Raw genomic sequence first — 14,667 nt, 5'->3', positions numbered from 1 at the left:
ATTCATTACTTTCATTGTAGAGATAACAGTAAATTTGATACTGTTTTATATAATCTGATGTTTTTCATCTTCATATTTAAAACTTCTGTTGTAAGTAGTACTCTGCACAGTGGCATAGAGCTTATGTTTTGAGTAAAGGGTTGAGGAATAAGTGGTGTGTGAAATGGAACATGTATTGATGTAAAATAAATGGCCATACAGCTCTATAATTCACAGATGAACACTTTGTTCATATTTTGGGTCTAGGGTATACAAAGGTATGATTGAGCTTTTAATCCCTTTGATACTTGACATCGAAATCTTACAAAATAAGGGGTTTAGTGTAGTTTGGAATACAAAGTAGGAAGGTCTTAAAAGTGTTTTGTTTGGCTTTTTTCCCTTGTATTCAAAATGAAATTCCAGTTTTTCAGGTTCCTCTAATGAAGTTGACCTTAGCTTTAAAAACTTCATCCTGTTTATGATTTACAAGCAACATATCTAGAGATTAAACTGATGATCAGGATGCATAGATTTTATTAGAGTTTTTTTGGTCTGTGTACCTGATAGCTGAACTCTGCCTTGGTTTCCCTGTCTCAAAATGCTGAGACTGGTGGCTGTGAGCAGGTTTGGCTTCTTGGATGAAGCACCAGTGTACAAAGTGCCACTGCAAAATGTTGGCTGTGCTGTAGCTGAGCAGGCTTAGCTCAGTGTCTGCATGGGAAGTTGGTGGTAGTTGCTGATGGGGAATATGAGTGTGAGGAGCTTGTCTGGCAGAGTTCTGTGCTGTGGGGAGCCTGTGGCTGGGCACAAGCTGACATGAAGGACCTGCAGAAGCTGAGGTGTGATCAGTTTGTAGGTGAGGATGAGGTTCTGTCACTGGCAAGTCTGCTTCATTTGCAGGAGCTGGTTCCCCCTTTCCTGGCAATGGGAAGGAGCAGCAGGGGCTTGCTGCCTCTTGGCTGGTGGATTTCTATAGCACCAGTTATTTATTAGGGATATTTTCAGGACATCCTGACTGCAAAGAGGTAACTCTTCAAATTCTCTGACTGCTGCTGAAACTGATCCAGGGTAGCTTGAACTTTCCCAGGCTGGAGAGATCCAGTGACATCGCTTAGGGAACATTGGGCACTATTGGACTTGAAGACTGGCATGTGCCAATATTTGTAGGTGTAGTGCAGCTGGCTGAGTGCATGAGTTAGGAATGCAGCTGTGGGTACGTGCACATGCCTTTGTCAGGCTGCATTTTCTTTTGTGGCACTTATTTTGCTGGGGTTTAGAATATAGATGCTGTTTGTCAAACATTGTGAAAGCTGTTACAGCAAGTTTATGCACCACTAGTCAAATCATATTCATACTTGTGGTTGTGTTGACTACGTGCAGAGAGACCTACGTGACTTCATATATTAGGTGGACAGTTTGAGCAAGGGAATAAGAGAAAAGGAGAAAGTGAATAGCACAGACCCTGAATAACACTGGAAAAAGTGATGTCCCATGGCATCATGGCTGTTATTTAACATGACTGCCAAATGTTTAAAAACAAAAAAGCAACAGTGACTGACATAAGCAGAGGTTAAGAATTAAAGCACCACTACAGTGAGGGTGAGGAGCAGTCCTGAATTATATTTAACAGCTTTGAGGCATAAAGGAGCATGGATCTCACTTATTGTTCATGGTGCATGGCATCTCATGCATTAAGAACTAAGAGAATTCTTTCTTATTCCCACCAGTAATGTCTTTTTTTTTTTAAATTGTGCACATCTTCCATTAATACAAATGGAATAGATGTTTTTGGAAACTCAGGAGATTAAAGTGCTATGATTAACATCTACAAAGAATTCAATAATGCAAAAATACTATTTGCAAAAATACTTTACAGAGGATTGTTCTGCTAAGGTTATGTCATGCAAGAATATTCTTAGCTGGTTTTTAGAAAGTTAAATGTTCGATTAAGTGGTTTTAGTCACCTGCATGCCAATTTTAAAGATAAGTAAAATAAAAGGATTCTTATTTCAGAATAATCCACTTGTAATCTTAGTGCCTTCTATCCTTTCACATGGAATAGTATTAAATGGAAACTATCCTTTGCATGTGTTTTCATAAATAACTGACTAATATTAGGAGAAATAAACAGATGTAGTATTCCAAATGTATTGTTATCAAAGGGTTTACTTCACAGTCAATCCTGAGTCGTGTGGTTATGAAATTTGTCTGATAGGAAATGCTTTGCTCTAATGGAAATCAGTTGCTTTGCAGAAAGGTAGAATAAATTCTTAATACCCTGGAGTATGCAGCATTAGTTTTAGCTGCTTATATTGGTTATACAGGTTAATGCTTTTGTGTCTTTTTCCAACAATCTGCTTTGCTCTACAATGAGCTTTTTGAATTTATGCTATACAGTTATATATATTTAAATGGGAAAAGGTGTGTGTGTAATTCATCAGACCATGTGTATTAGTTCTCTTTGGTGAGACCACCCTGTGTGTGTGTCTGCTGCCTTCAATGGCCATTTTCAGGAAATGAACCCTTTTGTTGGGCTCCTGAGCATTTGACAGGGTACACAATATTCACACGCTCCTGTCTTTGGCAGCATTTCCATTTTATGACATTGCTTCCTAGACATTTCAAACTTCAACATGTTGGAAGTCAATATGCAGCTCACCTCAAGTAAGTTTTAAACTGATCTGACAATACATGCAAAAAGATGAATTGGATGAGTGGGGAGTAGAAGGGGTTTGCATCATACTAGTAGGAGACTCCTTTTAATCCCAGAAATTTTGTGTATAGAGTTCTCCTTTGTGCCTGTTGGTATTTCTTCTGCTTTTTATATAATAGGTATTTCAATAGATTATTCTAAGTTTGAAATGTGAAATTTCATTGCTCTAATAAACTGAGGAAAATGAGAAAAAAACCTCCAACTTGTTTATCATGAAGTCTCTCGGGGCTACTGTTTTTTCTGGGGAGACTTTATAGGGGATGATGTGGCCTGCAGGTCCCCAAAATGACACACTTATCCCTATACAGTAGGATGTTGTAATATTGACATTGTATTGTGACATGGTAAAGCATTTTTATTGAATTATCTAGAATATGTTACTTAGCCTGTCCTGCCAGCATGGCAGTTCTGCCTGTTTGTTATTTTTGCCATTATTTCTTTGTTAAGGTGAAAAAATCTTGTTCTCCAGTCACATTCTACTCATTGACTTTTCTAGTGTTAAGTGGTATTTTCTGTTGACATTTGGATGGGGCTACCTATGGATTTTCAAAAAATCATTGGTGAATATTTGAGTTTTAAAATAGTAGTTGCTTGTTCTAAATTATAATAATGGGAATTGTAGTGTAATAATGTGTAGCTATCACACTAAAGTGGAAGTGGGCATCTATGTTGCTGCTGTCCATTGTTTCATTGATACAAAGATTGTATCAATGTCTAAATTGTAATTGTGGTTTTTCATGGGATGAACAAGTCACATGCCCCTCTTTTCTGGCATGCATAGATCTAAATGCTTTATCACATAGGGGAAAAATATTTTACAATTGAAAGTAATTAATGCCCCTCTACATCCTCTCTGGCAGACTGCAATAAAGGAGTGCTGAGACATCTGTGACAAGTGACAGAACAAGAGGAATGGTAGATAAGGACCCAAACTCTAAAGTCAGAATCTTACTGACTTTTAAGGTGTCAGAATTATTCTGACCAGTATATAGGGAAAAAGCCTCCAACACTCTTGGGAGGAGTAGTTCCTAATTTGGTTACAGGAATACAGTGGGATGTGTGGTCTATGACCAAATATTGAATGCGCAGGTGCCTCCTTAGCCTTAAATTTGTCTCTGAGGAGCCATTCTGTTAATTTACTAATTTTAATTTACTAATTTCTGTGTGTGGAAGCTGAGGACACATGAGGTACAACTGTCATCTGCTGGGGCGTGCAGAATGGTTTTTGTGTTTTGTAATACACAGGCAGTATTAAGCTGCCTGGTCAAAATTCTTATTTAACTCTTGGGTACTTAAGACCAATTAAAAAGAGCAGAAAATACCTGCGGTGTTAGTCCAGCCTGAGCTGTGAAACCTCTGACTCTCCTATTTTACCTTTTTCAACATTAAGGGAATAAAATATTTCTCCTTATGTAGAAAAGTCAAAAAATGTGTATTTCCTTGCTTTTTCTGTTTCTAATAGGAGGAATCAACAGACAAACTCCAACTATGGCAAAAAGTCATTAGTGAACTGTTTCTAATTTAGCATCATTAAACAATGCAAGTCTGCAGATTTAAGCTACGAATGGCTCAATGAATGCAAACCCTTTGTCAAACAGATAAATGTGGATGTGATGCTAAGGCTCCCAGAGAGATTAAATGCTGTTAGGAACAAAAGCTTTATAGCAGTGACTGAGCCAAATATTGCTTTGTTTCTGTGGAAAACAAATTTGAATTAACCAGCGGGCTGTAATTATGCTGCTAACAGCTTGAGACCTGTGATTGTTTAGTTGTTTAAGAAGGAGTTTTGAAGAGAATATTTTCTGTGTGCATATTCTTGGGAAATCATACCTAAACAGTTGATGTTGCTCAGTCCTCTTTGCTGTGTTTGTGGCAACTGGTCTTCTGCTGGCTTTGGTCACAGTGTGACCTTACTAGAAAGTGATACAAAAAGGTTTAAGTTATGTTGGGAGTATTTTTGTTTCTGTGTTCTCCAACTTGCCATTGAGATCCACTGGTGCTGGGAGCAGTGAGACTGTCTTCAATCACCTGAGTGTTTGTAGTAGCTCTCATCACTTCTGTTGATGTGGGCTTGTGTGCTTGGACACAATATGGTGATTGTGTGTTGAAGTCCTAAGAGACTTGACTGTACTAGGAAAAAAAAAAGGGGGGGAAAAAAGGGAAGGAAAGATTAAGTCTTGACATTTAAGTACTAATCTCCAAAACTTTTCTTCTAGAAATAGCTTCACCTGGAGCCTGACTGTGGTTAAGCACATGTCATTGTCCCTGGCCCTCAGCTGAGGTCGTGGTTGTTGTTGCCCTTGCTGCCTCTGCTGATGGTGCTGGCAGAGCAGCTCAGGCTCTGCTGCTCCTCTACTGACTTTGCCTTCACCTCTTCAGCTGGTCACTGCAGTGAGCATCCTGTGCTGTGAGAGTGTCAGGGCAGCAGGTGAAGCTGGAGCACTGCCTGCCCCTGCCCATCAGGGTGTGCCCACAAATGACCTTCTTCCTTTCTGCTGGATTGGGGGGGTTTGCAGGTGCTGTATCTTCATCTCCTGCTTCCCTTGGCCAGAGCTTTGTCAAAGTAAAAACCCACTTCTCACTGCTTTGGTCTATTGTATAGAGGCTGTTTTTATGTTCTCTTTTACAGAGCACCCTCACTTTAGAGGAAAGGTGGAAAATGGGACATCTATTTGCTTTTTAATTTAAGAAACAGTAAGTTTTACTTTGTGACTTTCTCCTGGAGTGGAGATTTAAAAGAGCTCAGTATGAAGTTACTAAGCAAGTATTTTTAAATGTTCAGCTGTTACTGCTGCCCATCTAATGTATGAAAAAGATAAGGTGTAAAAAGTGAAATATTAAAATATAAACAGCAGAGCATTGTCTAAAGTGAGCGGTATTTGGCACTAGCTGCCATTACTGTTTTAGGAGATTGCATTAACAGTAGTTACAGTGCAGTGATAATTCACTTGAGGCAGAAGGTCTCTAAACTTCTGGTTATGGTGGCCCCTTTCAAGTGAACCTAATTAAATAGCATTTTAAAGAAAGTCAGTAGCCTGACAAATACAAGGTGTTTCTAGTTTCAGCAGCAGCCTCAAGTTCATCTAATAAAAATTTGGTCTTTAAACTGTCCAATAAAAACAGTGACATCTGAAGCCAGTAGTGTAGGACACCTGGTGAAAGTGATAAAGGAATAAAAGGCATGATTCCCTCTCCTAATGCACTGTGTGTGTCACAGAGGTGATCCATGCAAAGCAATTTAGGTCCTGCCTTCCAGTGCTGTTCTTGTGTTCATGCTCCATTTGCCTCTTGAGCAGCAGCAGTGGCAGCTCCTGTGTGCCCCAAACCAGAACTGGAGTTTGAACCTGCTCCTTGGGCTGTGGAGAGGAGTTAACTTGCTATGTCAACCCATTGGCACAAAAATGACCTTTTCTCTTCCTTTTCTCTCCTAGCTGGAGTCATCTGTGTTTTAAAATGTGAACTTGCATTTCTGATAGAAACTTTTTTGTAATGAGTAAACATTAGCAGTTGATAAAAGCTGGTTAGTTTTACTGGGTTGCTGATACCATAAAAGAATTAAATTAGAAATTCTTGATAAAAAGTAGTAGTAAAATGAAGAGATGTTATTTTAGGGGGGGACAAGTAGAAAAGTAACTTCTTTGCCTGAATAAAGGATTTATTGAAATAGTATGAGTAGAAGATATGGAATGGAAATGTGAAATACCACGATTGCATAAATTTTTCATCTACATTATGTTAATATTTGAATTTCTTAAAAAATATGATGAGATTTTCTTTAATACAATGCTGCCCTATCAGTTCTGCTTACTGGGCTCCAAGGTGGCCAGGTACTTTGTTGAATTCCTAAATTCATTACTCAGGAAGTTGGAATACCTGTTCATAATGGGAGGACAGCAACATAGACAATAATTTTTGCTTTTTTTTGGAGACTAAGCTTACTTAAATACTCTTTAGCAGATTATGCATACAAAGTAAAAAATTATTGTATTTTACTGGCCTTTTAATGATTAGGTTCATTAGCAAATGACATGCATAGGTGCATGCATAGAATAGCCCTGGGATGTACCGGGGGTTTTTGGATAGGTCATAAAATGAAAAAGATTTGGCCTGCAATAAGAATAACCTAATATAAAATTGAAATCTCTGTCCTTGTTACCTGATAAATACCAGAGTCCTGGCACATGCCAGGGGTGATTGCAGCAGAAGCCATTTTACCAGTGACCAGAACACTTGTGGCCATGGTTCATTGAACAGTAACTTGACAGAGAAAATAAGGTTATAGTCCTTTCAAAAATGAGTTATTGAGCTTCACCAAATTAAGAACTCACTCTCTGGCAGATCTGGCTTTGGCAAAGCTTTTACTGAGTTATGTAAGACTGGGTTTTAAATAAATTGGAGAACATGCACTCTAAAATATCTGTAGCTGTAGGCTGATCTCCTTACTTTGTTTTCAAAGAGTTTCTACAATAGTCTGAGAAATAGATGAATGGATTACTGATGGAAATGAAAATGAAAAAATCCTTAATAATATTCTTAGTTGCCTTGTTCCTGTTGCATCAGAATAAACTCAACTACTTCTGAAGAAAACATCATAACAGAATATTGGTTTATTTCATTTTGCCACGAAGCTTTACAAAATGGCAACTGCATGATTTGAATATTCTATTTGAGAATAAAATCTATCACAATTTTCAAGGATCTTTGCTTATCATCACCTGGATGCCTCTGAACTGTTTTAACAGGTTAATACTTGCTAAGTGGTTTAGAAAGCAATTTGCCTCCGTGAGTCATATTGTAACTCCAGCCAGTGAAATCTGTCAGTATTTGCTGGAAAGTTAAAGCATGTTAATATCCATATAATGAACACTCTGTATTTCATCACTCCAAAAATATCTGTTGGAAGTACTTGGAGGATTAACTTGGAGTCATGAGAAAAGCACATTTGGTTGTAGCCTCTAGGAAAAAACTGTGCTGTACTTGAAAGAATCAACATGTGGTTAGAAAGAAAATTCTGATTCAACCTACTTTGTGATAGCAACTAATTAACCTCTGGCACCTTTCTCTGAGCTGCAAGCCACTGCTTCCCAGAGGTTGCAGAAAGTCAGGCAGCTCCTGTGCCTTCCTCTTGCAGTGTTAATATTCATTTCACATTCAACTCCAACGTTCTCTTGGCTAACTTCTGTAATGTTCAACCCTCTCCAGACCAAGTGTGTGTGTTGAAGGTGATTTTAACATCCACATTTAGAGCAGCTTGTGAATTCTCACTACATGCTGCTGTAGTTTTAATTTCTTTTGTTTCCTAACTTTTTAAAACTCTGGTTAAAAATAGTACTGCTGTACTTCTTGTTTAATGATTTCTATTGATTAGAACAATAGAATTAATTAGAAAGTGAATTAACTTTCTCCTTTGGTAGTATGCTTAATTGTGATATACTGTACTTAAAGTAAAAAAAAAATAATCAATACATTTACCTTCATTACTGTTGAGTTAATGATAGTGCTTAGTAGACCTATGTTAATAAATGTAAATAATGCCTTTGGTAAGTGTCCAAACAGGACAGATGCACTTACTGGGGTTTTGTTGGGAAGTCAGTTGGACATTCAGCTCATTTCCCATCTGTTCTGGGTGTGAATGGCAGAGTTATTTCTGAATCTTAATGTTACAGCCCCTGCAAGAGAAGCTACATTCTGAATACTTCAAGATTTTGTTGCTGGGTATGTGATGGAATAATCAAGTTTTGCTTTTTGTGTATTGCAGTTTACACAGAGCTTAAGCACTGTTGTAGTTTCACTTTGTCTTCCAAAGCCAGGTTCTTGGTGGTGTGTGGAGATAAATGCTGAGCTGCTACCAAGCCAATGACAAAGGCAGAATTTGTGGTCACTCTGGGAGTGATTTTTCCCTCTTGGTGAATGTCACAGGGCTGGAATTCAGGGGACCAGTGCCTTATTGCCAGCTGTTATTGCTGACTTGCTTTGGAACTTCTGCCAAACCCAGCTCCTGAATGTCACTTCCTGCAGAAAGGAGAGGGTGCTCAGCCCTCCAGAACTGTTGAACTGTGGCGGTGTATTTAACAACAACAAATCAAACAAAAATCCTCAAGGCCCCACAAAGAAACAAAAAACCCACAGCACAATTTTTTTTGGTCACAGTTGTTTAGATATAAGCCAAACCCCATACAGGATTAATATAATCTACTTGTCTTTATTCACGTGGAATCAGCCAAGTTAATGTTTGGGACTAGAATTGTAAAAGTTATACTCTGGTGAATTTTTCTAGTGTGGAGTTTGCAGTTTTTAATGCTTCATTCACATGTGCAAGTTTCTGTCCATACATAACAGAAAATGTGGAAGAGAAATAGTGAAAATCTTTTCTGCAGAAGAGCTTCAGGTGGTGAGCAGCTGAGCTTGTGTGTGTGATAGAGAACTGCTCATTATATATTGAAAATCAGATAGAGAACTGCTTATAGCCACACCAGGCATGTCAAATGTCTACTTTTAGGTATTGAAAGTATTTTAATATTTATTATATCCTCTCTGTTGACTGTGCAGTTTTAACAAGGCATTGTGTCTATGGAAGATAACCTGTAGAGAACAGAGCTATGGGAAGTTGTGTGTCATGTTCAGAAAAATGCTTCCATTATCCCAGCTGTCCTTGGAATAAATGAATCATGCTCAAGGTCTTTGCCTTCATTTGTAAAACTTATGAATTATGCTGTCTGTCAGGAAGTCAAGCAGTGATGTGGCAAACATGGTAAAAAGCCCACTCCAAACAGCCAAGGAAGTTGGTTTACTTGTCTGTTTCTTTTCAGAATGATTTTAAACGATGTGTTCGTTTTCTACTTTCTTCCGAGTTCAGAGAAAGTATTTTAAATACTCCTTCATGTAACATCTATCTGATCTGACATTTTGGGAAGATGCTTCAAGAGCAAAGAGTCAGATTCATGCTTGTTGAATCTGTTGTTCCTCACGCCCACGCTTGAAAGTCTCCCCACATTATTTTGTATTTCTTCTCAGGAAGACATGTACAAATTTAGAGAGTGGATGTCCTTTGAAATTATGTAAGACTCTTGCCTCCATGCAATTGTATGAAAACTGAAATAAACAGAGCTCACCAAACCCAAAACACCGTAGAACTGAGTGAAGAAAAATATTTTGGGTGTGAGCCAGCAACTGCTTGCTGCTCTGTTGCATATTGTGTTTGTTGGATGCAGAGATAGTCTGGAGAGCCCTTTTTTAAGGTATACCCTGTAAACTTTGTTTAAATGACTCTGGATTTGTTTTATAAAATAGAGATAATTGTGTTTCAAAAATAGCACAAATCTTGCATGCTGCAGTTGATCCACATTAGTTTATTCAGCTGAGTACATTAGAAGTCACAGCTGCTCAGATGTACCCTTGTTCCTACAGTGTTATGTCTGTGTGCATAAAATCTCACCCATGTTTCAAACCCCTGTACACTGTTGAATGGTGAATTTGTTTTGAATATGTTTTTGTAGCTGACCTTTTGTACTCATGGCTTTGAACAAGGCACATCAATGCTATGAGGATAATATGTGAGTTTCAGAAAGTGCTCTATGTGGTCTTTGTACCCAAAGAAGGTGGGGGTAAATGTTTTTTTTTAAAAAGGAAATTATGAAAATTATTTTTCTTCCACAAATTCCAAATTTGTCTTTACATAGTGATCATAATCAAAACTGGGGAAAAGGAGGGGGATTTAAGCACATTCTTGTTACTTAAAGTAATTTCTGAAACTGGTTTGAAGGCCAATGTTTTAACCTGCATGTTTAAAATTTGGAAAACTTTCTGTATCTAAAATTTGCATCAATTATGTCAAACAGCTATAAATCTTTTTTGAGATATGGAAATACTTGATTAAAAATGGAGATGCCCTCTTCTGTGGATTTATAGCTTATGTTTGCTAATTAAATTTGTGTACATATTCATTAGACCTCTATACAGGCTCATAGGTAGAACATTAAATCACAGAAGTTACAGAAACTAGTTGGTGTTAATATTTCTGTGGAAGAATTTTATTAACATTGTATAATAATTACAGGTTAGCCTAGTTAGGCTCTCAGATGTAACCTAATTTATATCTGAAGATTAAAATAGTAGGCTAATAATACTGCAGTAATTCTTTAACAACTCTACCTAAAATTAGCTTGTCCTGTCTAGATTTGGACAGTAATTGCTTGGAATCACATCTTAAATTAAAATTATGAAGTGTTTGCCTGGACAGTAGCAGAATACTGGATATCATATTCTGAAGGAGTTCTAATTGTGTGTTTCTAAAAGCAGGTTAAAAACTCCAACTGCAGCTTGAAACTCCATGATGTATATTTTCTATTATGAATAGTCATGCATGGATGAGGCAATGCAAGCTATAAGAATGAAAATACTTTTTTTAAATATTACACTTAGAGTTTCAATGTTTCACCAGTTTGGCAAGGAAAAGCTAAGATGCTTAATTTTGGAAACCAGATGAAACCTCTATAAACATCCTACAATACTGGATTGTAGAAGTAACAGTGTTCAATTGTGTAAATCAGGGAGCTGGGGATGGAAGAAAAAGGAAAAACTTACAATCAAAAAAGCAGTTATGCCTTTTTAGAGACTGTTAACCCTTCACTTTCTTGAATTAGCTGAAGGGAACCACTAAGGACTGATTCTGTTGCCTGCTGATTTTTTTTTTCCTGTAGCCCCTGTGCTGTTACATTTCATCCCAGAAGACTGTGGGTTTAAAACAAAAGATCACTGAATGAAAATGACTTTGGTCTTGAGGTTTCTCTGTTCCCATTCCCGTAGATCCCTGGTGGAAGAGGAGGATCCTCATATGAAAGTGTCTCTTGGCAGCAGCGATATGGGCGTCTCTGCCCACCTGCAGTCTTCGAAGACAGGAACCACCAGATTTTTCACCAGCAATACTCACAGTTCTGTGGTGTTACAGGTAATTAAATATTCTCACCCTGTATTGAGCTGTACTGAGATTTTTGGCTGCTCTAAACAATGTGTCCACTCAATAGATTTTATTAATATAGTAATTCCTGTAAAGCCTCAAAAACTTTCATGTTCTTGTGCCGTCAATGCCCACAAGCAAGCATGGCTTGGGACTTGCTTTCCTCTGAGACAGAGGCTCAACTTTCAGCAGCAGCTTGGGAAAAAAACTGGCCTTTTCCTGGAGTCATGTCCCAGTCCACTCTCAAGTTCTTAGAGGTAACAACATTCAAACTCTGACATGAGAGCTGTATCAAAGAAGCTCAATTAAATACCATTATTTAATTACATTAGGCATGTCCCTTACATGGCAGAGCCCTGCCAGGTTTGGTGTAATGCCCTGTACTGGGTCTGACTATGGCACTACTGTGTGGTAGAACATCTATACTGACAATATTTACATTCTTGCTAGTATTAGAAAAATACCAGTTTGAAGGAAAATGGTTTATGTTTTGAGTTTCTGTTCCACAGTGAATGAATGAGGAGAGTATTTCATCCATCCTCCAGTATACACAACCAGGCACATCTTTGGAAGAAATCTTGCTCTAGGATGCTACTGTAGATGATTTTATTTTTTATTACAGTTAGATGTTCTAAGTAATTCAGAGACCAGATGTATAATGGGAGCTTATTTTGGAGTTTTTAGCATGTCAGCTTTGGTAACAAATCTGATAATCATAGAACTGGTAACTACTTTCCTTTCAGGTCACAGACTTTTGCAGCCTGTTAGGCTGCAGACCCCTTAAATTGCTGTGGAACAGAATTAAATCTAGAAGGCATATGTGACCAGAAGGGGTAGGTCCAAAAAAGATAGCAGTCCCTACCTGAAAAAACTGCTATTGTGAAAGCTTACAAAATAAACTCCTTCCTGGAAATGACTTAATTATTTGAATAAAACTACTTTCCATGGTCTGGTGTACTTGGCATTCATCAGCTGTATCTGGAAAATAATGATTATTCTGCTCGTCTTCAATGAATACTAATCATTGAATATATTACAGATAATGGTTTTAAGATGACAAATTATTTCTTTGTCACTTTTTTGGACCTACACTGCACATGTACATGAAATTAAATAAATATTTACAAAAGGGAAATAAAATATTTACATAAGGGAAATAAGAGATTGCTGCTCTCCTCCCAAATCCAAGGGCTGCTTTGCATTGTGCTCTTCCTGCAGGGCTTTGACCAGCTGCGGGTGGAAGGTTTGCTCTGTGACGTGACGCTCGTTCCTGGAGATGGTGATGAGGTGTTCCCTGTGCACAGAGCAATGATGGCTTCTGCAAGTGATTACTTCAAGGCCATGTTCACAGGTGGTGTTTTTATTAAAGCCATGTACTGCTATCTCCAAATTGCTGCTCCAAATTGCTCTAATTCAGACACTCAGACACAAGTTCAGTGCTGAGTTCACTGATTTTTTTTTTTGTGAATCAGTCCAGGACTGCTAACAACACTGTGGACTAAACATCTCTCTCTACTATTGCATATGGGATTTTTAAATTAAATTTTAAAATTATATTTTAATTATCTCTAAATTTATGAAATAATTTCAACCCCATTGAAATGATCATTTACATTTACCTGCATGTCTTTTTCAGGAGGAATGAAGGAACAAGATTTAATGTGCATTAAGCTTCATGGTGTGAACAAAATAGGCCTAAAGAAGATCATTGATTTCATCTATACTGCAAAACTTTCCCTTAACATGGACAACCTTCAGGACACTCTGGAAGCTGCCAGTTTTTTGCAGATTTTACCTGTTTTGGACTTCTGTAAAGTATTTCTTATCTCTGGGGTAAGACTATTTGTTTCCTATTTACAGTGTTTAAGGCCTTGGCACATAGTTTTGTTTTTTCTTTTATAATGACACTGACTTATGTAATAATCAAAGTTATGTCTAAAACTTGCCACTATTCACAGCTTAGATTCACAGAGAACAAATTTGCTTTATAGTTTCCTTGAAAAACTTGGTTTTCTTTTGAATATTACATTCAGCATGAGTTTGATACAAATGTTTCACCACATTGAAATTCTTCCCTTACATGTCTGATTTGAGATGTTTCAGGGTCTCCCTGCATGACTGCACTCACTCTGGCATTACCTGCTTGCTGCATTCATTAGGTGTGCTTCAGTTACAGTCACTTTATTCCTGTATTTACAGCCCCTCCATCTCAATGGGGTGCAGTTACCTGTTTTCTGACTCTAACAAGGATAAAAGCAATACCTAGAGAGGATCCCTCAGAAGATCCCTCCTCCCCTGCCAGCAGTGAGGAGCTCCTGCTCTGTGGGGCTGTAGAACAGCAGTGGTGCAAGAGCAGTTCTGCCTGGAGAGACACTCTACAGTTATTTTTAATGTTCACTGGAGGTTTTCTAGTGTTGATGTTAAATGCTTATATATCTCACTAGAGCTCTGACTTTAGCAGGTGTATTCCACACAAATTACAGAATTATGTGGAAATCAGCTTTTCGATTCTGTAATGAGAAATAAAGAAGCAGGTATTCCTGTTGCTCTGCAGAGTACAGGCTTAGAAATGTGACCTCCCTGACTGAAAATACATACCAGGATTTATGCAAACCAGAGGACTCTAAGCTGGTAATAACAGCAATTTGTTTCCTATGATGTGTTAGAGATATTCAGGCTTGATAATGCCATTTTGCTTTTTATTTGGAGACATTTTATAACTGACCTGTCTGATAATGTTGTGATAATGTTTCATTAAGCTTAATACTCTTCAATCCTACCCCACCTATTTTATCTTGCTCAGTGGTTTTTTTTACCTCCAAAATGATCCCTCTCCAGGTTTGACATTACTATAAATACCAGCTTGGGAAAAGGTCTTGGTAGTGTTTTGAATCAGGTATTTGAAAAGGGCTCCTTCTGATGGGAGCTGAACCCTGGGGACACTGTGGTGGCCTTTCCCCTTTCTGGGTAGGGCAGCTCCTTGTTTATTTTGCTTATTTAAAGAACTTTTTTCATATTG

The 14,667-nt window shown here is 37.9% G+C and overlaps 1 protein-coding gene across 6 annotated transcripts in view; it reads left to right on the top strand.

Moving 5' to 3' along the window:
- The window catches only part of KLHL13 (kelch like family member 13), an 81,067-nt gene that overhangs the window by 45,575 nt on the left and 20,825 nt on the right, over nt 1-14,667 (top strand). For all 6 annotated transcript variants that reach the window (XM_071442331.1, XM_071442333.1, XM_071442332.1 and 3 more), the window contains 3 exons: nt 11,498-11,639; nt 12,867-12,999; nt 13,285-13,481. In XM_071442331.1, the coding sequence (XP_071298432.1) occupies nt 11,498-11,639; nt 12,867-12,999; nt 13,285-13,481 (472 nt within the window). The remainder of the gene's footprint in view (nt 1-11,497; nt 11,640-12,866; nt 13,000-13,284; nt 13,482-14,667) is intronic.

The sequence above is a fragment of the Agelaius tricolor genome, unplaced genomic scaffold (assembly GCF_023055355.1).
Source record: "Agelaius tricolor isolate 1412-34295 unplaced genomic scaffold, bAgeTri1.0.p SCAF_17, whole genome shotgun sequence".
In the NCBI taxonomy this organism is placed as follows: Eukaryota; Metazoa; Chordata; class Aves; order Passeriformes; family Icteridae; genus Agelaius; species Agelaius tricolor.
Note: the sequence above shows the minus strand (reverse complement) of the source record. Positions and strands in the feature narration are given on the sequence as shown.